General features: G+C 45.7%; 3 protein-coding genes across 3 annotated transcripts; all 3 read left to right on the plus strand.

The window, feature by feature from the left end:
* Positions 1 to 1,011: 1,011 nt before the first annotated feature.
* Positions 1,012 to 7,612, plus strand: LOC100523463 (uncharacterized). Its single transcript, XM_084984504.1, has 2 exons — positions 1,012 to 1,425; positions 6,789 to 7,612. Exons 1-2 carry the CDS (start codon positions 1,012 to 1,014, stop codon positions 7,146 to 7,148), a joined length of 774 nt encoding a protein of 257 aa, XP_084840630.1. The 3' UTR covers positions 7,149 to 7,612.
* A 5,022-nt stretch (positions 7,613 to 12,634) lies between these two features.
* On the plus strand, positions 12,635 to 13,394 carry LOC102163700 (keratin-associated protein 2-2). Its single transcript, XM_005668838.4, has one exon. It carries the CDS (start codon positions 12,699 to 12,701, stop codon positions 13,047 to 13,049), a length of 351 nt encoding a protein of 116 aa, XP_005668895.3. The 5' UTR covers positions 12,635 to 12,698; the 3' UTR covers positions 13,050 to 13,394.
* A 6,467-nt stretch (positions 13,395 to 19,861) lies between these two features.
* On the plus strand, positions 19,862 to 21,212 carry LOC146398130 (keratin-associated protein 2-2-like). The gene has a single exon (XM_084984506.1). It carries the CDS (start codon positions 19,926 to 19,928, stop codon positions 20,277 to 20,279), a length of 354 nt encoding a protein of 117 aa, XP_084840632.1. The 5' UTR covers positions 19,862 to 19,925; the 3' UTR covers positions 20,280 to 21,212.
* Positions 21,213 to 23,628: the final 2,416 nt, after the last annotated feature.

The raw sequence follows: 23,628 nt of genomic DNA on the forward strand, positions 1-23,628 counted from the left end.
CTCGGATCCCGAGTTGCTGAGGCTCTGGCGTCGAAGGCCAGTGGCTACGGCTCCGATTCGACCCCTAGCCTGGGAACCTCCATATGCTGTGGAAGCGGCCTAAGAAATGGCAAAAAAGACAAAAAAAAAAAAAAAAAAAAAAAAAAGGGAAAAAGAAGAAAAGAAGAAGGAAAACAGATAGGAAGTCTGTCGGGATCTTTGCACTTCACTGACTCTCCAGGAAATACAGAGAAATTGGAGCGTTCTTCGCTATAACGAATGATTCCTTCCCTCCAACCCAGTTCTGGCTCCAAGATAGGTCTTTTATGCATTTTCCTATCAGCAGTTCATGTGACTTAACCCCTTTGACAGCAGAGAAGACTTAGTCCTCTTAAAATCCACTCTCGAGAGTTCCCATTGTGGCTCAGTTGTAAGGAACCTGACTAGCATCCTTGAGGGCGCAGGTTTGATCCCTGGCCTTCCTCAGTGGGTTAAAGATCTGGCGTTGCCATGAGCTGTGGGGTAGCTCAGGATCTGGCATTGCTATGGCCAGCAGCTACTGCTCTGGTTCGACCTCTAGGCTGGGAACTTCTATAAGCTGCAGGTGTAGCCCTAAAGAGTCAAAATAAATAAAATAAAATAAAAGTAAAATCCACTCTCAGTGTATTATCCTGGAGTTAAGTACATGAAGAAGTTAATACCTGTGAAATCCAGTGAAACAAAGTCCTGTAATGGGTCTTCTTTAGAAGACCCATCAGATAAGGAAGAAATAGGAGAGTTAATTCACATAATAAACAGGAAAAGGAAATATGCCTTATCTATATTTAGGACTATTTACCAGATACACACAATTATCTAATTTACTGAAATGAATTAGTCTTCTATTAAGATGAAAAACAACAAAAAGAAGGGTCCTGCACCTGGTCAAAGGAGCCCTCAGTAGGGTATAAAAGGGACAGAGGACAAGGGGAGATCACACTCAAGAAGCTCACTGCCCTGGAAACCCACCCCCAACCTCCACCCTCGGACACCATGGTCAGCTCGTGTTGTGGCTCCGTCTGCTCTGACCAGGGCTGTGGCCAAGACCTCTGCCAGGAGACCTGCTGCAGCCCCAGCTGCTGCCAGACCACCTGCTGCAGGACCACCTGCTGCCGCCCCAGCTGCGGTGTGTCCACCTGCTGCCGCCCCAGATGCTGCATCTCCAGCGGCTGCAGGCCCCAATGCTGCCAGTCTGTGTGCTGCCAGCCCACCTGCTGCCGCCCCAGATGCTGCATCTCTAGCTGCTGCAGGCCCCCGTGCTGCCAGTCCTCGTGCTGCCAGCCCTCCTGCTCTCAGCCCCGCTGCTGCATCTCTAGCTGCTGCAGGCCCCAGTGCTGCCAGCCCTCCTGCTGTGGCTCCAGCCCCTGTGGCTCCAGCTGCTGCCACCCCTGCTGCTGCCTGCGCCCCGTCTGTGGCCGGGTCTCCTGCCACACCACTTGCTACCGCCCCATCTGTGTCATCTCCACCTGCCCCCGCCCCACGTGCTGTGCCTCCTCCTGCTGCTGAATCTCTCCTTTGGACACACTGCTTCCTCATCTCCTCCCTCCCCAAAGATGCTGATTCTCCTCTTTAAATGCGGCCTGCTCGCGAGAATTGATCTCCTGGGTCTCCAGAGCAGACCCCAGCCCCACTGAGCACACGTTCTTACTTCCGTCCAAACTCCCTCCCTTCTCAGGGAACTCATTCAGAACCTCCTCGGAAATTAAACTCCCCCTACACTCCTCCCCTTGTCTTCAGGAATCCATCCTTCCTGCTTCAGGAATCTGGCTCCATCACTGGTGGGGCCACAGGTTTTCACCCCCTGGCACAGCAGCCCTCGAAGTCTTCCTGGGTATTATCTGCACAACTTTTGCTTATGTATTGGTATTTCCATGTATGAAAATAAACGTCTCTCCTAGCACTGAAAAGGGAATGTGATTGTTACTCTTTCTTCTTTTAAAGATTTTACATTTGGGTCCTGAGTAATTGTATTTTGCCTACCCCTGCCAAACAGCATAGATTAGTCAACTTCCCATAAATGCTAAAGGACATGGATCCCTGTCTAGTTTTGTCTGGAAAGTAGGCAAGTTAACACATCACTTTCTAGTCCTTGGGTCGGGGCGGGGCGGGGGGGAGAGTTAACCTGAAGCGATAAAACATCCATGAATAGAGTCATAAAATCATGCCATTTGCAGCAACATGGATGGAACTAGAGCCTCTCAAACTAAGGGAAATAAGTCAGAAAGAGAAAGACAAATACCACATGATACCACCTATATCTGGGATCTAATATACAGCACAGATAAACCTTTCTGCGGAAAGAAACTCATGGACTTGGGGAAGAGACTTGCAGTCGCCAAGGGGGAGGGAGTGGGATGGACTGGGACTCTGGGGTTAATAGAAGTAAACTCTTGCATTTGGACTGGATAAGCGATAAGACTCTGATGAACAGCACTGAACTACATCTAGTCACTTACGACGGAGCATGGTCATGTGAGAAAAAGAATGCGTATGCGTATGTGTGACTGGGTCACCTTGCTGTACAGTAGAAAATGGACAGAGCACTGTAAACCGGCTCTGCCGGAAAAAATAAAAATCATTAAATAAAACATTTTTAAAGAGACAGAAATAGAGTAAGAGGAGAAAAGTTTTGGAAAGATCGAACACAATGCATGATCTTTTAAAACCCCAGCTTTCGGGGCATGTATTTTATGTTATCTCATCTTATTTTATTTCATTTTATTATATTTTTTCACCTATGAAAGGCGCCAATAGAGAGTTCAGCCCAGTCTCTGCAGGTTCTACTTCGAGTCACACGCAATGACTCCTTTGTCCTCATACACAGTTGTTCTGCTTTATTCTGATGGTGAGAACTCCAGCAGAGGGTTGAGTCTGCCTTCCAGAGGGGCCGCCTGCACTGCCGGGCAGGGGGTGTAACTGAATGAGGCAGATCTGCTGAAAGCGCCCAGGGGTTGCCAGAGCTGGACTTTGTGTCCGAGGCCATGCCCCCTTTCGGGGGCCCTGCTGAGACGTCCCCTGACCCTCCGTGGAAGCTTGATCTCTCCCTGTGTCCAGGTCAGCTCTGCAGCACCCAGGCCATATCATCAAAAGTCCACCCAGGCTCCAGATGGGGTTTCAGCTGACCAAGCCAGCGGGAAGCGGACCCCAGCAGGGATGGGGTCCCCAGCACAAAGATAACCTAAGGACCTGTCCACCCCAACAGAAGCAGAATCAAAGGGACTGTTGCAGTTTTGCAGGAGGACCCAAATCCTCCCTCTCTGTTTCCCAAGCTCCCTTCCCCCTTAAGACTACGTGACCCAACACACAGATGACTCAACACGCAGACCCCTGCCTGTGAAAAATGCCCTTGCCCTACTGGCGGGGAGCCTGAGTTCTCTCTGCTCCGTGCTCCCGGGCACTCTGTTGGTCGATAAACCTGCTTGCCATCTCACGGCTCCAGTCTCTGTCCCCTTCGACTCGGCTGCCCTAAGACTAAGCACATGAGAAATCTGTGGATTGTCTAAGTCTGCCTTGTGTTTCATTTCACTCACTGTTAACGCGCGTGCTCAGTGGATTCTAAGGGATCTTCTAGGCAGGCAGAAGAGCATGGTGCCAGCTGCCTCCAGCCTCAGGCATGTCCTCAGGTTCGTCCCCCAACAGCCCACAGCGGTAACCCCCTCCTTAACACCAACATTTGGGCTTCCCTTTCTCTCCTGCCTTATCTTCCCTTTTCCTCACTTGTGCTTCCCGGATCTTGCAGCCACCGCGCCTCTGTCTCAGGTTCTGCTTTGGGTGGAATTCAAGCAAAGTCAGTAGATGTTCAGCAGATCCTATTGGCTGATTGGCTTTCAACAGGTAATGATGTTTATTTCTAGCAGCAAGGGCAACACTGGGCAGTCTAGAGCTGAAGGAGACCCAGTGTCACCACTGGGGGGGGGGGGGTTAATGTCCTTCCTATCTTATTTCTGTGTTAATAGAGGCATCGGTGTCCATGGTTACCGGTAAACAAGTCTCATTCTAAAGATAGACTCTTGGAGTTCCCGTCGTGGCGCAGAGGTTGACGAATCCGACTAGGAACCATGGGGTTGCGGGTTCGGTCCCTGCCCTTGCTCAGTGGGTTGACGATCCGGCGTTGCCGTGAGCTGTGGTGTGGGTTGCAGGCGCGGCTCGGATCCCGAGTTGCTGTGGCTCTGGCGTAGGCCGGTGGCTGCAGCTCCGGTTGGACCCCTGGCCTGGGAACCTCCATGTGCCGCGGGAGCGGCCCGGGAAATAGCAACAACAACAACAACAACAACAAAAAAAAGACAAAAGACAAAAAAAAAAAAAAAAAAAAAAAAAAAAAAAAAAAAAATAAAGATAGACTCTTCACTTCCAGAAAAGGGTGTCATGTACATCTTGTGGTTTTCCTCATTTGTAGCCGTGATGCCTTCGTTTGGAATGTTTCTCTCTTTTCTCCATCAGTGCGAAGACATACATTTTTAAAGGATGATTACATGTCCCTATGCTGTCAAAATGCCTTCCTTCACTCAACAAACATGTGTCACTAAGATGCCTGTCTCAGCCCCGAGCTGAACACCATGGTAACCAAATTCAGTGTCATAGCTTATACTTTCAAAGCGTCTGCTTTGCAGCTGAAGGAGTGACAGCAGAAAACAGCTGTGGTAGAGGAGAGGGTCTGAAATTAGGAGCCCGATGCAGGGAAGAATTAGGTCTGTATGGGGCAAGTTATTATTGAGGGGGGAAGCATGGAGGGGAAAGTTGGGGTTTTGACAGAGGAATAGGAGTTTGCAGAGATGAGAAGAAAGGAGAAACAGTGCGGGAAGATGAAGCAACTTCAGCAAAGGCTTGCAGATTTTACTCTTTACCTTTCCTCAGGTGTCCTAAGACTAAGACACTCTCACTTTCTGTTTAATTCTGCACAGCTTTTTTTTTTTTTCCTCTTAAGTTCTCTGTGCTTCTTTTGCCCACTGCTTAAAGGAGTAGCATAAATACACACTACTTTATATGTCACCTTCAAGATTAAAAAGAAATATAAGATACTCAGCATAATAAATATAAGATATTCACTCTGTATGCCCAGTACAGAGTGAATAATTTACAACCGATAAGTGTTTTTATTTCCTCACCTTTTCCTGAAGGTGTATAGAACATACCCACACACTCCATATTGTGATTTCAGTTCTTTTTTTTTTTTTTTTTTGCTTTTTTAGGGCCGCACCTGAGGCATCTGGAGGTTCCCAGGCTACGGATTGACTTGGAGCTGCAGCTGCTGGCCTCCGTCACAGCCACAGCCACACGGGATCCGAGCCACATCTGCGACCTCCACTTCAGCTCTTGGCAACGCCAGATCCTTAACCCCCTGAGTGAGGCCAGGGATCAAACCTGCGTCCTTCTGGCTCCCAGGCAGATTTGTTTGCTCTGCGCCATGACGAGAACTCCTGATTTTAGTTCTTGCATCCAAATAATTGTCATTCTTTTCACTGTTGCCAACCTCTTTCCTATGCATGTGTCTTATTCAAATATCTACAGGAAAAAGATGACGGTTTGTCTCTTAGGTTCTCTTGATACCCACAAAATGCCTTGGATACATATTATTGAAGGTGTAATCACTCTAAATACGGTTTGCATATAATGAATGCTTCTGTAATAAATATCCCTTGTATAAGGTTGATGACTTAAAGAGAAAGCAAAACTTCCCACTCGACATGCCTGTCCTGGAAGACATAGAGCAAAAATGTGTTTTTCACTATTGAAAAGTAGTGAGTCAGAGCGAACAGACTGGTGGTTGCCCGGGGGTGGGGTGAGGAGAGCGACAGCCTGGGAGTTTGGGGTTAATGGATGCCAACTATTACATTTAAAATAGCTAAGCCGTGAGGTCCTACTGTATTATATCCAGTCTCTTGGGATAGAACTCGGCGGAAGATAGTATGACAAAAGAATGAGTGTATATGCATGACTGGGTCACTAAGTGGCACAGCAGAAGTAGGCACAACACGGTAAATCCACTACACTTGGATAACAAATAAAAACAAACATTTCTGACTTAGTCAAAGGACAACACAACACAATACAATAAAAGTAAAATAAATAAATGCCGTGAGTCATCAATCACTCAGCGCCTCAGCCTGAGGCAGTGGAATAAGATCAGACATGGAGTTGGGACCTTCCCTGGGGTCCAGCCTTCTCCCCGCCCAAGCAAGATGCCCCACAGGCCCACAGGCATCCTCGTGGCAGGTGGGACGCCCTCCCCCCAAGTGTGTCTTTCTTTCTAATTCCTCTCCAGCCTCTCGCACGTTCCCCTCGTCCCTGACAATAAAAGATATACGAGCAGCCTCAGAACTAGTCTCCACGATATTCAGGGGGCAGTGGGCGGAGGGACCATGACAGTCCCAGATACAATGTCAGAGTCATGTGACAAGTGCTTTTCCCACCAGGGACAAAGGTGACACCACCAAGGAGGAAATGTGACGAGGCTTTCCGTGGGAGACGGGGGCGCACCGGGGAAAGGAAATGGTTACTGTCTCCATCTTGGATACTTAACCAGAAGCACACCACTGGGTGATTACGTGATTAATTTTTCTAGTAGGATAAATAATAACAAGGAAATGATGACATAACCCAAGCAGCCCTTCAGCAGGGTATAAAGGGGGCTATGGGCCAGGGAGCTTCCCAAACTCAAGAAGCTCACTGCCCTGGAAACGCACCCCCAACCTCCACCCTCGGACACCATGGTCAGCTCGTGTTGTGGCTCCGTCTGCTCTGACCAGGGCTGTGGCCAAGACCTCTGCCAGGAGACCTGCTGCAGCCCCAGCTGCTGCCAGACCACCTGCTGCAGGACCACCTGCTGCCGCCCCAGCTGCGGTGTGTCCACCTGCTGCAGGCCTCAATGCTGCCAGTCTGTGTGCTGCCAGCCCACCTGCTGCCGCCCCAGATGCTGCATCTCTAGCTGCTGCAGGCCCCTGTGCTGCCAGTCCTCATGCTGCCAGCCCTCCTGCTGTGGCTCCAGCCCCTGTGGCTCCAGCTGCTGCCACCCCTGCTGCTGCCTGCGCCCCGTCTGTGGCCGGGTCTCCTGCCACACCACTTGCTATCGCCCCATCTGTGTCATCTCCACCTGCCCCCGCCCCACGTGCTGTGCCTCCTCCTGCTGCTGATGCCCTGTGACCCCTGTCTCTGTTTACTTCTGTCGCCAAGTGTGTAGACCCTCCTTTTGTGCTGACCCTTAGTTCACATGGAGTCTGATTGACTCATTCAATTATTTGGGCCCCATGAGTATAAGGAGTCCACCACGGTCCCACTGACCCTGTGAGCACAATCTGGTTCATGTTAAACTCTCTCTTGCCATCTCTTCCTTTCAGTATCGGCACCAACTAGGAATTAACTGGCAATCCAACAGGTAAGAAATAATCCCCACCCTCTATATCTCTCCTTTCTCACTCTGGGGGGCTAGATTGTCCTGCCAACAAGTTGACTAAATCGTCAGCAGCCCCTGGGTGGCACTGACTCATCCGTCATCCTCAGACCCAGGCTCCACTTATACCATGTATTTCCTCCTAGAGGGACTTTCTTATGTTTTGTTGCTTCTCTGCTTTCTAATAAACTTTTCTGCATATAAGAATTCATTGGCATTGTTTCCTATTATTTTCATGATCATGATTTGCACTTAACCACGTGACTTGCTTTGGCCAATGGGATGTCAGAGGACATGACTCCAGCAAAGACTTGAAATGGGTTTGCGTGACTGGGATTGCTCCCCTGTTTGTCTTTTTTTTTTTTTTTTTTTTTTAAGAGTATAGTTGATTTACAGGGTTGTGCCAATTTCTGCTGTACCTCATAGTGAAACAGTCATGCATATGTGTACATATTTATATATATATGAACACACATATATACACACATTTATATATATATGAACATATATATATACACACACATTGTTTTTCTTATCTTAGCTCCCATCATGTTCTACCCCAAGACATTAGACAAGGTTCCCTGTGCTGTAGAGTAAGTCCTCATCAGTAATCCATTCTAAACAGAATAGTCTGCATCTACCAACCCCAAACGCCCCGTCCATCCCACTTCCTCCCCCTTGGCAACCACAAGTCTGTTCCGCATGTCTGTGAGTCTCTTTCCGTTTTGTAGATAGGATCACGGGTGCCCTTTTTAGAATCCACATATATGATATAATATGGTATTTGTCTTTCTCTTTCTGAAAGACATACTTTCTCTCACTTAGTATGAGAACCTCTAGTTGCATCCCTGTTGCTGCAAATGCCATTGTTTTTGTCCTCTTTATGGCTGAGTAGTATTCCATTGTATATAGGTCTTCTTAATCCATTCATCGGCTGATGAACATTTAGGTTGTTCCTGGGCATATATCCAGACACAGTTTCCATTCAAAAAGATAGCTGCACCCCTATGTTCATTGCAGCGTTAGTCACAGTAGCCAAGATGTGGAAAGATCCCCCCTGTTCCTGAGCAGTCAAAAGTAGAGGTGTCAGCTAAAATACAAGATGTCTTGTTAAACTGGAATTTCAGATAAACAGTAAATAGTTTTTATGTAACTACCCCCAAGCATACTTAGATATACTTACACTACAAAATTATTTGTTGTTTATTTGCAATTCAAATTTAACTGAGGGATGTGTGTTTTGTTTGCTAAATCATCTGGCAACTCTAATTCCGAAGAAAGTCCAAAAACTAACCTGCAGCCAGAAGCCAAGGCCAGCTTTCAACAGACAAACCCAACTGGCCCGTAGACAACTGACCAAGAAATAAAATGCTTGTTGTTGTATGTTATGAGAGTTTGTGGTTACTTTTCATGCAGCCATAGCTGACTAATTCGACCACAGCTGCAATGAGAAACTAGCGAATACACCTGCTGGTATGAAAAGATTAAAAGATAGTTTTCTATAAAGAAAATAAAAATTGGGGAGCTCTCAAGTGTTTGTTTAGGGGTTGAGTTTATTTCATCAAACTTTCTAGAGGATCTAAATAATAATCTATAGGTTGGTAGATAAAATTAAGCTCTCATGGATAATAAAAAGGGCATTTATTCCCCTTACATTGAAGGAAAATCCCACTGGATTTTATAAGCATATTCTTTACAACACAGGCTTAGGGGTCAGGCATGCTTGGGTTGAGTCCAAACTCCTGTTATTCAAGAGATGTGTAAGTTTGGGCAAGTTACTTAAACTCTCTAATTTTCAATTCTTCATCTACAAAGTAGAAATAATAATACCCAACTCAGGTGACTGTTATGATGATTGATAAGATCGGCAAAAAGGAATTCTCTTGTGGCAGAGCGGGTTAAGAATCCAGCACGTGGAGTTCCCGTCGTGGCATGGTGGTTTACGAATCCAACTAGGAACCAGGATTGCGGGTTCAATCCCTGGCCTGGCTCAGTGGGTTAAGGATCCGGCGTTGCCGTGAGCTGTGGTGTAGGTTGCAGACGCGGCTCAAATCCCGAGTTGCTGTGGCTGTGGTGTAGGCCGGCGGCTATAGCTCCGATTCGACCCCTAGCCTGGGAACCTCCATATGCCGTGGGAGCGGCCCACGAAATGGCAAAAAGACCAAAAAAAAAAAAAAAAAAAAGAATCCAGCACGGTCACCGCAGTGACTCCAGTCGCTGTCGTGGTGCATGTCCAAAAAATTTAATTCATAAATAAGATACGTAACGATACCGATTACAGTCCCTGGAACATACTTAGTGCTTGATAAATATTAAAGTTCTTACATATTGAGAAGAAAAGCAGGAACTGATATCCAGCTCTGGCAAAGAAACAAACACACCATCCAGAGGGAACTGTTATAAACTGTCCTTAGAGGAAAATGGATCTAAGCTTCCAGGAAGAGCCTAGTTAAGAAAGCAAATCTGAGTCCACGTAAAACTGTGATACATTTAGTTGAAAGGAGCGTGGGGCCAAAAATGTCCACAGAATCTTAATCATAAATAAAAGCTATTTGTAAACAAATCAGAAAATATTATCGTCACATCAAATAAAAAGCTGACATTGCCTAGAACATTGTATGGAATTCTAGCCACATTCTCTCAGAGAATTATTTCACTTCTACAGTAAAAATTAACTAATAATATAAAAGGAGCCAAGAGGGAATCTTGGCATAAGGACTATAGAGAATGAACTATATGAATTACTGTATAGAATAATTCATATGCATGGTCTCTTCCATAGCCCTGTTGAAGCTAAAACTAATACCCCCATGACAACCACAAAAAGCTTCTCTCTCCATTGAGGCTTGAGGAAGGTCATGGTAGGACAAATGATGTTTGGTGTTTGGTTTGGGGGGGGTTTTTGACCCTTCATTCATCTCTATTCTTTTTTAATTTAATTTTTAATTTTGTATTGGAGTATGGCTTTGCAACGATTTACAATGTTGTGTTAGTTTCAGGTGTATAGCAAAGCGATCGGTTATGCATGTACATATATCCATTCTTTCTCAGATTCTTTTCCCCTATAGGTTATTACAGAATATTGAGTAGAGTTTCCCGCACTGTATGGTGGGTCCTTGTTGACTATCTGTTTTATTTTATTTTATTATTTTATTTTTATTTTAGTATAGTTGGTTTACAACATTGTGCCAACTTTGCCGTATAGCAAAATGACCCAGTCTTACATACATATATATATTCCCTTTCTTATATTATTTTCCATGATGGTCTATCCCAAGAGACTGGATACAGTTCCCTGTGCTGTATAGCAGGACCTCATTGCTTAAAAGGATGTTTTAAAAGTATTTTATTAGTGATTGGCAAGCTCTCGGCCCCTCTTTTTTCATTTGGTAGTATGTGGTTGACTGGCCAGGATTTTTTTTTTTTTTAATTCAAAGGAAAAGGTAAATCGACTTCATACATGAGAAGTAAATTTATGGGAACTCATCATAAAGCATAAGGTGTAGGCTGAAGGTACAAGTAAAAAAAACAATAAAGGAAATTAGCCAAGTGTATAACTCACAGTGCCACCAAGCGTTATCAAGGGAAACCAAACTATACTTTAAGATTGGCACTTGGTTCCCGCCGTGGTGCAGCGGAAACGAATTCGACCAGGAACAATGAGGTTGAGGGTTCGATCCCTGACCTTGCTCAGTGGGTTAAGGATCTGGCGTTGACGTGAGCTGTGGTGGAGGCTGCAGCTGTGGCTCTGATTAGACCCCTAGCTACATATGGGACCCTCCATATGCCATGGGTGCAGCCCTAAAAAGCAAAAAAAAAAAAAGATTGACTCTTGGGGAAAAAAGCAGCACCCCAACTCCAACAGATCAACCTCAATGGATGCTCTGTGCTGGTGCACGGGTCTGACCCAGCATGCAACCCCGGAGGCCCTTTTGGCTTATCTGTCACTGGGGTAAGACAGCTCCTAATTCCCTTCCAGTATCACTTTTAGTGATGCTACTTGAGATAGTACTGTATCTTAATAAAACTGGGGAAGAAGAAAATACTCTTGATGTTCTCCTGTCTGAAGACTGTCATCTCTGGAGCCTGATAAGCATAAAATTCATAGCAGAGGCTGCTTACTGAGGAAGGCAGAGACCTGGACCCATCAGGTGCCTATGGTGACCTCACCTGACCTTGCCTGTGAAATGAGGAGAGAGGTCTTTGTATTCTCTGCCATCTCTTCCCAGAATCTAGAGCGACAATGACTAATCCTAAATAAATTACGCACGTAAAAGTCTTGATGCAATTTTTTTTTTTTTGCTTTTAGGACTGCACCTGCAGCATATGGAAATTCCCAAGCTAGGGGTCGAATTAGAGCTACAGCTGCCGGCCTATACAACAGCCACAGTCACACCAGATACAAGCCATGTCTAGCTCTTGGCAACACTGGATCCTTAAGCCACTGAGCGAGGTCAGGGATTGAAACCGCATCCTCATGGATACTAGTTGGTTCATTTCCGCTGAGCCACAATGGGAACGCCTGCAATGGATCCTTGAGGGTTTTCCAAGCAAGGTAAAAGGTGAGGTTGTCTTGGCAGATGAGGAGGGCATTCTAGGTGGCAGAGACAATGACAACCACAGCAGGACACCACCGCCTCCCAGGCCCTCCCAGGGTGGGGGGAGTAACTAAACTAGGTGGCAGCGATCCAGGGGGGCATGTGGTCCCTCCTCATCGGGAAAACCACAAGGCTGCCTGGCAGTGAGTCATGGAAGGAGATGCCTGGGAAGCAGGTGACCGCTGGGCTGCACTGCCGTGCTGCCATGAACCTGCTACCTTCACGTGCTCAGCGGCTGTAAACACCAAGTCACTGTTTGGATGGCAATTATGCGAGTCTTTGAAGTCCAGGAATAAAATGTGAACTTCAGGGCCAAAGGGTAGGGTGATTAGATAACCCTAATAACTTAGAAAACACATTCTTTTTTTATGAGTTAGGAATATTTCAAAGGAACACTCACTAGACTCTAGGTGTAGATTTGGTGTAAATAAACAATACAAGAAAATGGAAAATATCCCTGGTGCGTCTGCAGGGCTATTTTTGTGGCCCGAGTGTTACCAAAACCACTAGTATTAGTCAATGCTAAGTCCTCTCTTAATTGATCAGAATATTCACAAGGAAATGACCTCGTGTGGTGAGGGTCATGAGCACCGGGCCAGGGTATATAAAGGGCCCAGGGCAGGAGGAGGACAGTCACACCTGAGAACCCTCCGCTCCTCTCACCAGCTCCACCCGCCTCAGCCCCAGGCACCACCATGACCGGCTCCTGCTGCGCCCAGCCCTGCTGCCAGCGCGACCCCTGCTGCTGCCGCCCCGTGTCCTGCCAGACCACCGTGTGCCGCCCCGTGACCTGCGCGCCCCGCTACACGCGCTCCATCTGCGAGCCCTGCCGCCGCCCTGTCTGCTGCGACCCGTGCAGCCTGCAGGAGGGCTGCTGCCGCCCCATCACCTGCTGCCCCTCGTCCTGCCAGGCCGTGGTCTGCCGCCCGTGCTGCTGGGCCACCCCGTGCTGCCGGCCGGTGTCTGTGCAGTCCCCGTGCTGCCGCCCGCCCTGCTGCCAGCCCGCCCCCTGCCGCACTGTCTGCAGGACCTTCCCCTCTTGCTAAGAAAACCCCCTCATTCCTCCAACCTCCTGCAAAATGCCCACAGAGCCACACCCTGGAGCCTAAGCATCTATTCTGCATTTTATTCAGGTTGGAAGAAAACTAGTCATTTTTCTTTACATCTTACCGTCGGGGTGCATAAACAGATGTCCACCACCAGTCTGAGTCAAATTCCCAGGTGTCTTCATCAGCAGAAGACATCAAGGATCATAAATCCATCTTTAAAAGTCCCAGGAGTGGGCGATGTTGCAAAGCCATCCTGGATTCCAGAGACCACGCGACCTCCCCCACTTCATCTTCCATAATATGCTGCTCACTTGTTTTCAATAAACTGATTTTTCCTGTAAACCCCCTTGCTACCCGATTCATTCTTCAGTGCATGGCTGTTAGTGTTCACAGATGAGCAGACGATGAAAAGAGAGAGATGGGGAGCACAAGGGAGACGGGAGAGGGACAGAGGGAGGAGCTAGGCATCTTGGTATCAGGCTTGGGAGGTGGTACAGGACCAGGAGGCTATCCTGGGATCACTCACATGGGTAGGAAATCTGAGCACATCAGGTCCTCTGTGGCCTGGCTTTTGCCCACACCTCCAGGGTCATGTCTCGACACCCCTACTGAGTTCTGCTTTAAGCCACACTGATCTTCTCTCAGTAACGGGTATAAACCACCAAGTTCCATGTCTGTGCTTTTGTCATGGTCTTCATTTATTTGGAATATCCTTTCGCCCACCCCTTCCCTCTACCCTCTTCACCTACTCAACCCTGAGTCACTTCCAAGATTCAGCTTGATCCTCCCCAATAGCCCTGTCCTAAGCCCTCCACCACACAAACACACAGGCACATACGCACATGAACATGCATGCACACACGAGCGCAAACACACACACACACAAGCTAGGTTAGGTGCCCCCTAACATGTGCCAATAGCATCCTGTGCTTACTTCCCTCCCCCTCAGGCATTGCATTAAGATTATCTTCTCTGGCCACCTGTGAATTTATTTGCTCTGGTTCCCAGGTTTGAGCTCCATGTTTAGAATACAGCTGGTACTAGATTTCTCTCTATTGAATCAAAATAAATTAGAAGAGAATTGGCTTTATGATAAGAATTCTAAAAGACAGATATTCACTTAAAGCAAAAACTTCAGCATCAGTATAACTTTTAGCTTTTCTGACCCTTGGGTTTCTTTATCTGCAAAATGGGAAAATTAATACTTAGCCATGTAGATGGATGGATAAATGAAATAGCTTTGTTTCTATAAACTGCCTGGCACATGGTAAGCACCCAGAATGTTACAAAATCAGTCTTGGATCTGCCCACCCATGCACCATAAAGCCAATCTGTTGACCCTGGGTGGTGGTGAAGGAGGTACAGAGTTTATTGCAAGGAATCCAATATGGCGCCATGCAAGGGGAATAGGAAGCTCATGCTCAAAAGATCTGAACTCCCCAATGGTTTTTAGGAAAGGGTTTTTTAGAGTCAAAGTGAGAGAGAGGGTGCAGAGTCATTGATCAGCTCAGGCTCAATTCTTTGGTTGATGGTAAGGTAACAGGTGATATTCTGGGAATCTTCTGGTCGCAGCTGGTCTATGGTCTGCGTGCTTGTGGTCAGCATGCAGGCACGCAGTTAACGTCTTCCACCTGGTGGGGTTTTAGCAGCCGAAAAACAGTCAGAGGGTATGACTCAGAATATTATCTATAGCCCTTGAGGAGGAACTAGAGGCCCTTGACTTTGTTTTATGGCTAAACAATTACTATTTTGTTTTGTTTGATTGTTTTCCTTTGTTTCTGCATTTTCTCACTTCTCTAATTTAATTCGTTCTTTGGAACTTAGAGGAGGCCGAGGAGCCTAGAACTTTTCTGCAAACAAGAAGCAGGCAGGGGACACAGGGGATTTGTCCCTGGGAAGACCCCGCAGGTCTTCCTCAGGTTGATGGCACCCCTTTTTGCAGAGCTGACCATCACGCTATGAAACAGCCTCAAAATGTGCGCTATTTATTACATATCATGTCATTCTGAGCCGAAAAAGATTCAGGGGGAGGTTTTTCTTCAGAGTCGTCTACGTCCAGGGGCAGAAACAAATTTCCTATTAAATATAATAAAAAAGGCAAAAAAAAAAAAAATCCTCAGATCGGGGCTGTCACAGGATGCGAGGGCTCTGCAGAGGCTCATCTACAAGTCCATAGGAAAGATGACAGAATTTATACATAGGGGTTTATCATCGGGACCAAAGAAGAACTGGGGAAAGTTACTTTTTTCCTTTAACCCTGAACCACCCCAAGGATTTAAATAACTCAAAGCTGTGAAAGACTCTAGAAGATTACTTGTTTAGTCTCTCGTGGCTTTCAGCAGATAAATATTTAAACCACTTGGAAGAGACTTGTCTTTTTAATTCCAAAAATAAATCCTACCAGTTCCCTAAATTATGTAGAGTTTTTCTCTTTTCAACTAAAATAGTTTCTCTTTTCCATTAATAATACCCATCTCTGGAGTTCCCGTTGTGGCTCAGCGGAAACGAATCTGACTAGCATCCGTGAGGATGTAGGTTTGATCCCTGGCCTCACTCAGTGGGTTAAAGGATCCGCCGTTGCCATGATCTGTGGAGTAGGTCGCAGACGCAGCTTGGATCCCTCGTTGCTGTGGCTGTGGCATAGGCCGGCAACTACAGTTCCGATTTGACCCCAAGCTTGGGAACCTCCATAGGCCTTGGGTGCTGCCCTAAAAATACAATAATAATAATAGTACCCATCTCTTCTGTCTTCCATATTTTTAATGGATTTTATGATAACCTAGATTATGAAGAACAGCAGAGGTAGAAGGCCCTTCCCTGTTCATAGATGAGGAAACCGACCCTGGCGGAGTTAAAATATTCTGAGTTATACAAGTGCCAGGTGACGGAGGAAAGGGCTGAAATCCTTCTTTCTCTTCCATCCTTCTCCTGCCCTTTCTCCCTCAATCTTTCCCATCCCCTTCTCAGACTTTTAAAATTGGCAGATATTTTAAAGATCATTTTGGAGTTCTCATTGTGGCTCAGCAGGTTAAGAACCTGACACAGCCTCCAGGAGGATGTGGATTTGATCCCAGTCCTCGCTCATTGGGTTAAGGATCCCGTTTTGCCCAAGGTGCGGCATAGGTTGCAAATGCAGCTTGGATCCAGTGTTGCTGTGGCTGTGGCGTAGGCCTGCAGCTGCAGCAGTGATTCGACCCCTAGCCTGGGAACTTCTGTATGTGGCAGGTGCAACCTTAAAAAGAAAAAAAAAAAAAAAAAAAAAAAGAGAGAGAGAGATCATTTTGGAGAACATGGAATGCATATTCTATTTTCAGAATTTTCTTAATGTCCTAACATCAGTGGCCCCCAAACTAGTTCTTAACAGAACACAACTCATGAAACTATTAAGATAAGGGTGTGGCTTTTTCTGACCATCGGAAAAGTTCATCAACACCATCTTTTTTTTCCTTCTAATCACAAAACTCCCACAATTTAACACCACATTGGTTAGCATTTACTTGCTCCCACTCTAGTGATTTTGCTCTTGCAGAAGGTCTTGAATTTAAAGAAATGACTAAAAAAGCCCATGTCATCAAGACCAGGGACACATCTCTTATACAACAAATTTGGTCCATTAATGTGCTACAGCAAGGGAGACCACATCGCCTTAGGACCCCAGGACATCCCACCAAATGAACAGCTTTTATAAGATTTTGAGCAACGGTAGAGGAATTTAGGTAACATTACAAGAAATGGTGTCTGATAGAGTCAGAACAAATCAGGCCTTTATGCAAAAGGATTAACATCAAGAGTGGGCTTTCAGGAGTTCCCATGTGGTTCAGCAGGTTCAGGACCTCATGTTCACATTGCAGTGGCTCGGGTTCGATCCCTGGCCTGGGAACTTCTGCATGCTGCTGGTGCAGAAAAAAAAAAAAAAAACCTGGGCTGTGAAAAGGACTTAGTCACCTGAAACTAACATAACATCATAAGTCAACTCTACGCCAATGAAATTTTATTTTATTTTATTTTATTTGGAAAATAGCAAATTAAAAAAAAATTTTTAATTTTTAAAATTTTTAAAGTACTCAATGAAATTTACTACACTTATAATTGTACAACCATCATCACAAGCAAATTTCATGGCATTTCCATCCCGAACCCTCAATAAAATATATATATATAAAAGATTAAGAGCATTTAAAAAATAGAGGCTGGAGTTTCCATTGTGACTCAGCGGAAACAAATCTGACTAGCATCCATGAAGATGCAGGTTCAATCCCCTGCCTTGCTTGGAGGGTTAAGGATTCAGCATTGCCGTGAGCTGTAATGTAGGTCACAAAAGCGGCTCGGATCCTGTGTTTATGGCTGTGGTGTAGGCTGGCAGCTATAGCTCTGATTTGACCCCTAGCTTGGGAACCTCCACATGCCTTGGGTGCGGCCCTAAAAAAAAGACCAAAAAAAATTTTTTTAAATAAACTAATTGATTAAAAATAGAAGAAAAGAGAAGGACTTAGTGTCTTCTTTCTCTAGAAACCACAAGTTAAGGTAACTGGAGAATGTTGTCTGAAAATCTCTTACCTGAAACTCTGCCTCTGGGTTGAATATTGCAACTGCTTCTCTGTGTTACAGTGACCAAGCCCACTCCAGTCAATAGGATATTCGCTTCTTACTGACGTGACTTCAAACAGCAAAGTCTGGCAGTCTATGACTGTAGAACACAGGATTTCTTAGAACTATGCCTTTCTGTTAGCTAACAAAAGCAATGAGTTTACTGATATATTCCTATTCCTAATATCTGGATCTCTCTATATGTTCTTTTTTTTTTTTTTTTTTTTGGTCTTTTTAGGGCCACACCCTCGGCATATGGAGGTTTCCAGCCTAGGGGTCAAATTGGAGCTGTGGCCGCTGGCCTACACCACAGCAACACGGGATCCGAGCTGTGTCTGTGACCTACACTACAGCTCATGGCAACGCCAGATCTTGAACCCACTGAGCAAGGCCAGGGATCAAACCTGTGTCTTTATGGATGCTAGTTAGACTCACTTCTGCTGAGCCTCGATAGGAACTTTCTATATATTCTAAACCAAATAACAATACGCTAAGCTCCAAATCAAGCAAGCTCTGATTTTATTTCCCTAGATGAGAGAATGTTTGATAATGACTAGAACACATTCACTATTTTAAGGTGACTCAGAGTTGGAAAAAGACCGGGGCCATGCCTCAGCGTTTATACTTCACGGCAGACGTGTAGTATGGTTAAAGCTTTGCCACTCTTTTTTCTGTATGACTCTGGAGAAACCAATTTGGCCTCTGAAACCGGGGATGGGTCACAAACTCAAAAGCCTTTAAAGACCAGGGGTAGGGCGGACCAGAGAGAGCATACAAAATGACCACACCAAACAAAACACACTTCAGAGGCAAATTTGATCTGAGAGCCACCCACAACCCTTGGACAAGGTTCTTTTTTAACCTTTCTTCCTTCCACCTTGTACATTTATTTTCTATATGTCTATTTTTCTTAGCTGTGGCTGAAAAAAAAAACAAAAACAAAAAAACAAAGTTATCTTATCAGTCACAAGCACTTAGTTGCTCTTGTTTTTCCCGAGGCCAACTTCACACTTCATAAGCAATCAAAACCCTCAACCAACAAACCAAGCATCTCTACAGAAAGATAACTGGTTCCTTTAGAAATATTTTCAGGGAGTTCCCGTCATGGCTTCGTGGTTCCTGGTCATGGATCCTGACTAGGATCCATGAGGATGCAGGTTTGATCCCTGACCTTGCTCAGTGGGTTAAGGATCCAGGGCTGCCGTGAGCTGTGGTGCAGGTCGAAGACCTGGCTCAGATTCTGTGTTGCTGTGGCTATGCTGTAGGCTGGCAGCTATAGCTGTGATTTGACCCTGACCCAGGGACTTCCATATGCCTTGGGTGCAGCCCCAAAAAACCAAAATGAAAAAAGAAAGGAAGGAAGGAAGGAAGGAAAATATTTTCAATAGGTATTGTAGAACTCAGCAAAGTCCGTGCAAAGTCACACCTAGAAACAACAAATATTCCAATTTAAATGTTATTTCTCAGATTGCTCTCAAGGAGGACACTCATAAAGATACAATGTAAATAAAACTCTACTGAAGAAAAATTGTTCTCCTTTCATTGATTTCTTGCCTTTGTCTTGCCTTCCTAAAATCTGTAATTACTCTGTGATGAGAAATTGAGTACAGCCTTGTTTACTGAGTAAGTGTCCCCTAAGTCACTGTGAAGTTAGAAGCCAACCCTGGTCACTAAACAGTATCACTTCAGTGGCTTTAGTGGACATTCCCTTATAAACAGGGTGAAGCAGTCTGTGGTTTTACAGAAGCACTGGGCCATTCTTTCCATAGCAGAATCAGTACGCATCTCCTTTTATAAGCCATTGTGGTTTTTAGAAATTCTTTCTGCATTTCTCTGTTTATCAGAAACCAGGCTTCTGACTTCATCGACATTAGAGGGGCGGGCTTAGTCATGGACGGTGAACAAGAAGAAAGTGTGATGGTGGCAACACTGGATTCTTTAGCCTTTCAACTTGTCTCTCTGTCACATGACATGGTCTGCTCTGCAATGAGTAATTGCTCTGATGATATTAATCATTAAGTATTCATGCCAGGGGAAAAAGACAGGAAGGAAGGAAAGCTTCCTTCAGTGATGCTGGAATTGCTGCCTCAGCCTTTGGATCCACCAATCTGGGGTTCCTTCTCATTTCAGTGGACAACCACAACTCCAGGAAATGACCTTGTGTGGTGAGGGTCGTGAGCACCCGGCCAGGGTATATAAAGGGCCCAGGGCAGGAGGAGGACAGTCACACCTGAGAACCCTCCGCTCCTCTCACCAGCTCCACCCGCCTCAGCCCCAGGCACCACCATGACCGGCTCCTGCTGCGCCCAGCCCTGCTGCCAGCGCGACCCCTGCTGCTGCCGCCCCGTGTCCTGCCAGACCACCGTGTGCCGCCCCGTGACCTGCGCGCCCCGCTACACGCGCTCCATCTGCGAGCCCTGCCGCCGCCCTGTCTGCTGCGACCCGTGCAGCCTGCAGGAGGGCTGCTGCCGCCCCATCACCTGCTGCCCCTCGTCCTGCCAGGCCGTGGTCTGCCGCCCGTGCTGCTGGGCCATCCCGTGCTGCCGGCCGGTGTCTGTGCAGTCCCCGTGCTGCCGCCCGCCCTGCTGCCAGCCCGCCCCCTGCCGCACTGTCTGCAGGACCTTCCCCTCTTGCTGCTGAGCAGCCCTGCAAGATAGCTTCCCAGGTATTAAGACACACGAGCAAATCCTTCCCACACCCCCGCCCCATGCATGGGCTAAGTGACACCGCTTTTGCAACCTACCTGCCTTCAAACAACCAACAGCAACTATCCACTTTCCCACATAATTATGCAGCGAATCCTGGCCCTCTTTGACCGTCTTTAGACAAATTCCAGCTTTCAGCATTTGAATTCCTGGCTTGAAAAAAAAAAAAGAGTAAACAAAGATCAAAGTTGCTCTTGAATTGGAGCTCTATCCCACTGACTCATCATCACTTTGCTACTCTTTCAAGAGGGGATATTTTTTTCCAGGATAATGTTATATTTTTAGGGCTTTGCACAGTGAATAATAAACTTTTATTTCTGGGAAGCAAATGTGTTTCTCTTTATTGTTTTTGGATCTTAAAAAGCTTATTTTTACCTTAAGTGATGATATGCAAAATCAGAAGAACCAAAAGAAGAAGGATTTTCCAAGGACTTTTTTTTTTTTTTTTTTTTTTTTTTTTAGTTTTAAGAAAAATTCAGGCAAAGGGGCTATAATTTTAATAGCAATTCAGAACCTCTTATGTGAAGCACCTTCCTATTTCAAGCCATAGTTTTCCTGGGGAGGCTGAGGAAATGCACGTCTCTCTGATCCTGAACTTGACTAATGCCTCATCCTCACACAGGTGATGGGTTGGGGGTGGGAAGCCTAAGTCATGATCCCATTTGTTCCCCGATTTAGAAAACTGTGCAAGGATTCACATCCATGGATACCTGGAATTCCTAAGCACTGAAATGCCTGACCTGGAACAACCACTCACTATCCCATCTTTTCCTGGCTCCCTCCAGCCAAGCAGGGAGACAAGTAGTTTCTTTGGAACCCTTCTAACTTAGAACTCGAAATAATTTGACCAGTAAAGCCATGCCAAAGTGTGGATTTGTTTTTGTCATTAAACACTCTTAACCCTGGTCGGGAAACTAAGCGTCGTTGTTTTCCTGAGAAATAAATATTGACGTCCCAACATTCCATCTCCAAGTGATTTTGGAATGTGCTTCTTGTATGCTTGGCTGTGTCTACCTGCCCAGCCAGAGGCATCAAGCAAGGAAAGCTTTGTGAAGGCCCAGATCTTGATGGATTTTGTTCACTGCCGGATTCCCACTGTCCCACACCGTATATGGCACAGAGTATATAATCAAAAATTATTTGTTGAATGATTGCATGGATACGTTCTCAGGGGTGGAACAGAGAAAGACTTCATCTCACCCCAACTCTCACCTCCAGCTAGATACGTGCATTCTTACAATAAAGCCATCAGCTACCTCAGGAAGGAAAGTATTTTTCTTGAAATACGGTAAAGGCTTCTCAACAACTAGCCCCACTACGTTGAGAACTTTCACACTGTCGGTATGCGCACTATGGAGTTTGCTCTTAATTGAGTTTGATTGTTTACTGGTGCAGTTTACAAGTTCAATTTCTTTCTACATATTCTGGATCACCATGTTTCTAAAATTTAAAGAAATATTTTTTCCTTCTTACGACTGCACCATATGGAATTTTCCAGGCCAGGGGTCAAATCAGAGCTGCAGCTGAGGCCTATGCCATTGCCATGGCAACACCAGAGCGGTGCTGCCTCTGCAACCTACACAGCAGCCTCGGCAATGCCAGATCTTTAACCCCCTGAGAGAGGCCAGGGATTGAACCTGAATCCTCATGGAGACTACATGGCGTCCTGTACTCATTGAACCACAATGAGAACTCCAAAAAAATTTAAGTTTTTTTTGGTTTGTTTGTTTTGTCTTTCTAGGGCCACACCTGCGGCATATGAAGGTTCCCAGGCTAGGGGTCTAATCAGAGCTGTTGATGCCGGCTTTCACCACACCACAGCTCATGGCATTGCTGTATCCTTAACCCACTGAGCGAGGCCAGGGATCGAACCCACAACCTCATGGTTCCTAGTCCGATTCGTTAACCACTGAGCCATGATGGGAACTCCTTTTTAAAGTTATTTTTATAAATTCTCCACTACATCTGTTTTCCTCCTCTCAGAATTACCCCTGTGTGCCTTTGAGAGATTTGCCCCTCTTACAATATTTTCTCAGATGCAGAGAGAAATTTGCTTCATACTTCACAATACTTTCTCCAGCATTTGTTATTTGCAGACTTTTTAATGACCGTCATTTGGCCCCATGTGAGATGGTATCTCATTGTAGTTTTGATTCATATTTCTGTAATAATTAGTGATGGTGAGCATCTTTTCATGTGCCAGTTGGCTCTATGTATGTCTTCTTTGGATAAATATCTATTTAGGTCTTCTGCCCATTTTGTTGTTGTTGAGTTAAATGAGTTGTTTGTGTCTTTGGGAGATCAGCCCCTTATCAGTTGTATCATTCGCAAAGATTTACTCCCATTCTGTGGGTTCTCTTTTCATTTTTTTTTAAAGGTTTCCTTTGCTGTGCAAAAGATTTTGAGTTTACTTAGATCCCATTGGTTTATTTTTGTTTTTATTTTTATTCTAGGAGGTGGGTCAAAAAACATGTTGCTTAGATTTATGTCAAAGAGCATTCTGGGAGGTCCCGTCGTGGCGCAGTGGCTAACGAATCCGACTAGGAACCATGAGGTTGCGGGTTCAGTCCCTGCCCTTGCTCAGTGAGTTAAGGATCCAGCGTTGCTGTGAGCTGTGGTGTAGGTTGCAGACGCGGCTCGGATCCCGCGTTGCTATGGCTCTGGCATAGGCCGGTGGCTACAGCTCCGATTCAAACCCTAGCCTCCCACATGCCGAGGGAGCGGCCCAAGAAATAGCAAAAAAAAAAAAGCATTCTGCCTATGTTTTCCCTTAAGAGGTTCATAGTATCTGGCCTTACATTTAGGTCTTTAATCCATTTTGAGTTTATTTTTGTGTTAGATAATGTTTGAATTTCATTCTTTTACATGTAGCTGTCCAGTTTCCCCAGCACCACACACTGAAAAGACTATCTTTCCTCCACTGTATGTGCCTGCCTCCTTTGTCATAGATTAGTACTTGGGTTTATGTCTGGGCTTTCTATCCTGTTCCATTGATCTAGATTTCTGTTTCTGTGCCAGTACTGTTTTGATAACTGCAGGTTTGTAGTATAGTCTGAAGTCAGGAAGCCAGATTCCTCCAGTTCCATTTTTCTTTTTCAATATTGCTTTGGCTATTCAGGATCAAACCCACGTCATCAAGGATACTATGTCAGGTTCTTAACCCACTGAGCCACAGATTATTTTCCATTATAGGCTATTAGAAGAATTGGGTATAGTTTCCCCTGCTATACCATAGAATCTTGTTGTTTACCTATTTTATATATAGTAGTGTGTATATTTTAACC

The sequence above is a fragment of the Sus scrofa genome, chromosome 12 (genome assembly GCF_054392235.1).
Source record: "Sus scrofa isolate SSC_HxYL_T2T_F1_AM1 chromosome 12, Sscrofa_HxYL_maternal_Yorkshire_Landrace_v2.0, whole genome shotgun sequence".
Taxonomy (NCBI): domain Eukaryota; kingdom Metazoa; phylum Chordata; class Mammalia; order Artiodactyla; family Suidae; genus Sus; species Sus scrofa.

Coding starts and splice junctions, on each gene's coding strand:
- LOC100523463 (XM_084984504.1), top strand. CDS start 1,012: ATGGTCAGCTCGTGTTGTGGCTCCGTCTGCTCTGACCAGGGCTGTGGC. Junction 1,426..6,788: donor CCTGCTGCTGCCTGCGCCCC/GTCTGTGGCCGG, acceptor GACCTCTGCCAG/GAGACCTGCTGCAGCCCCAG.
- LOC102163700 (XM_005668838.4), top strand. CDS start 12,699: ATGACCGGCTCCTGCTGCGCCCAGCCCTGCTGCCAGCGCGACCCCTGC.
- LOC146398130 (XM_084984506.1), top strand. CDS start 19,926: ATGACCGGCTCCTGCTGCGCCCAGCCCTGCTGCCAGCGCGACCCCTGC.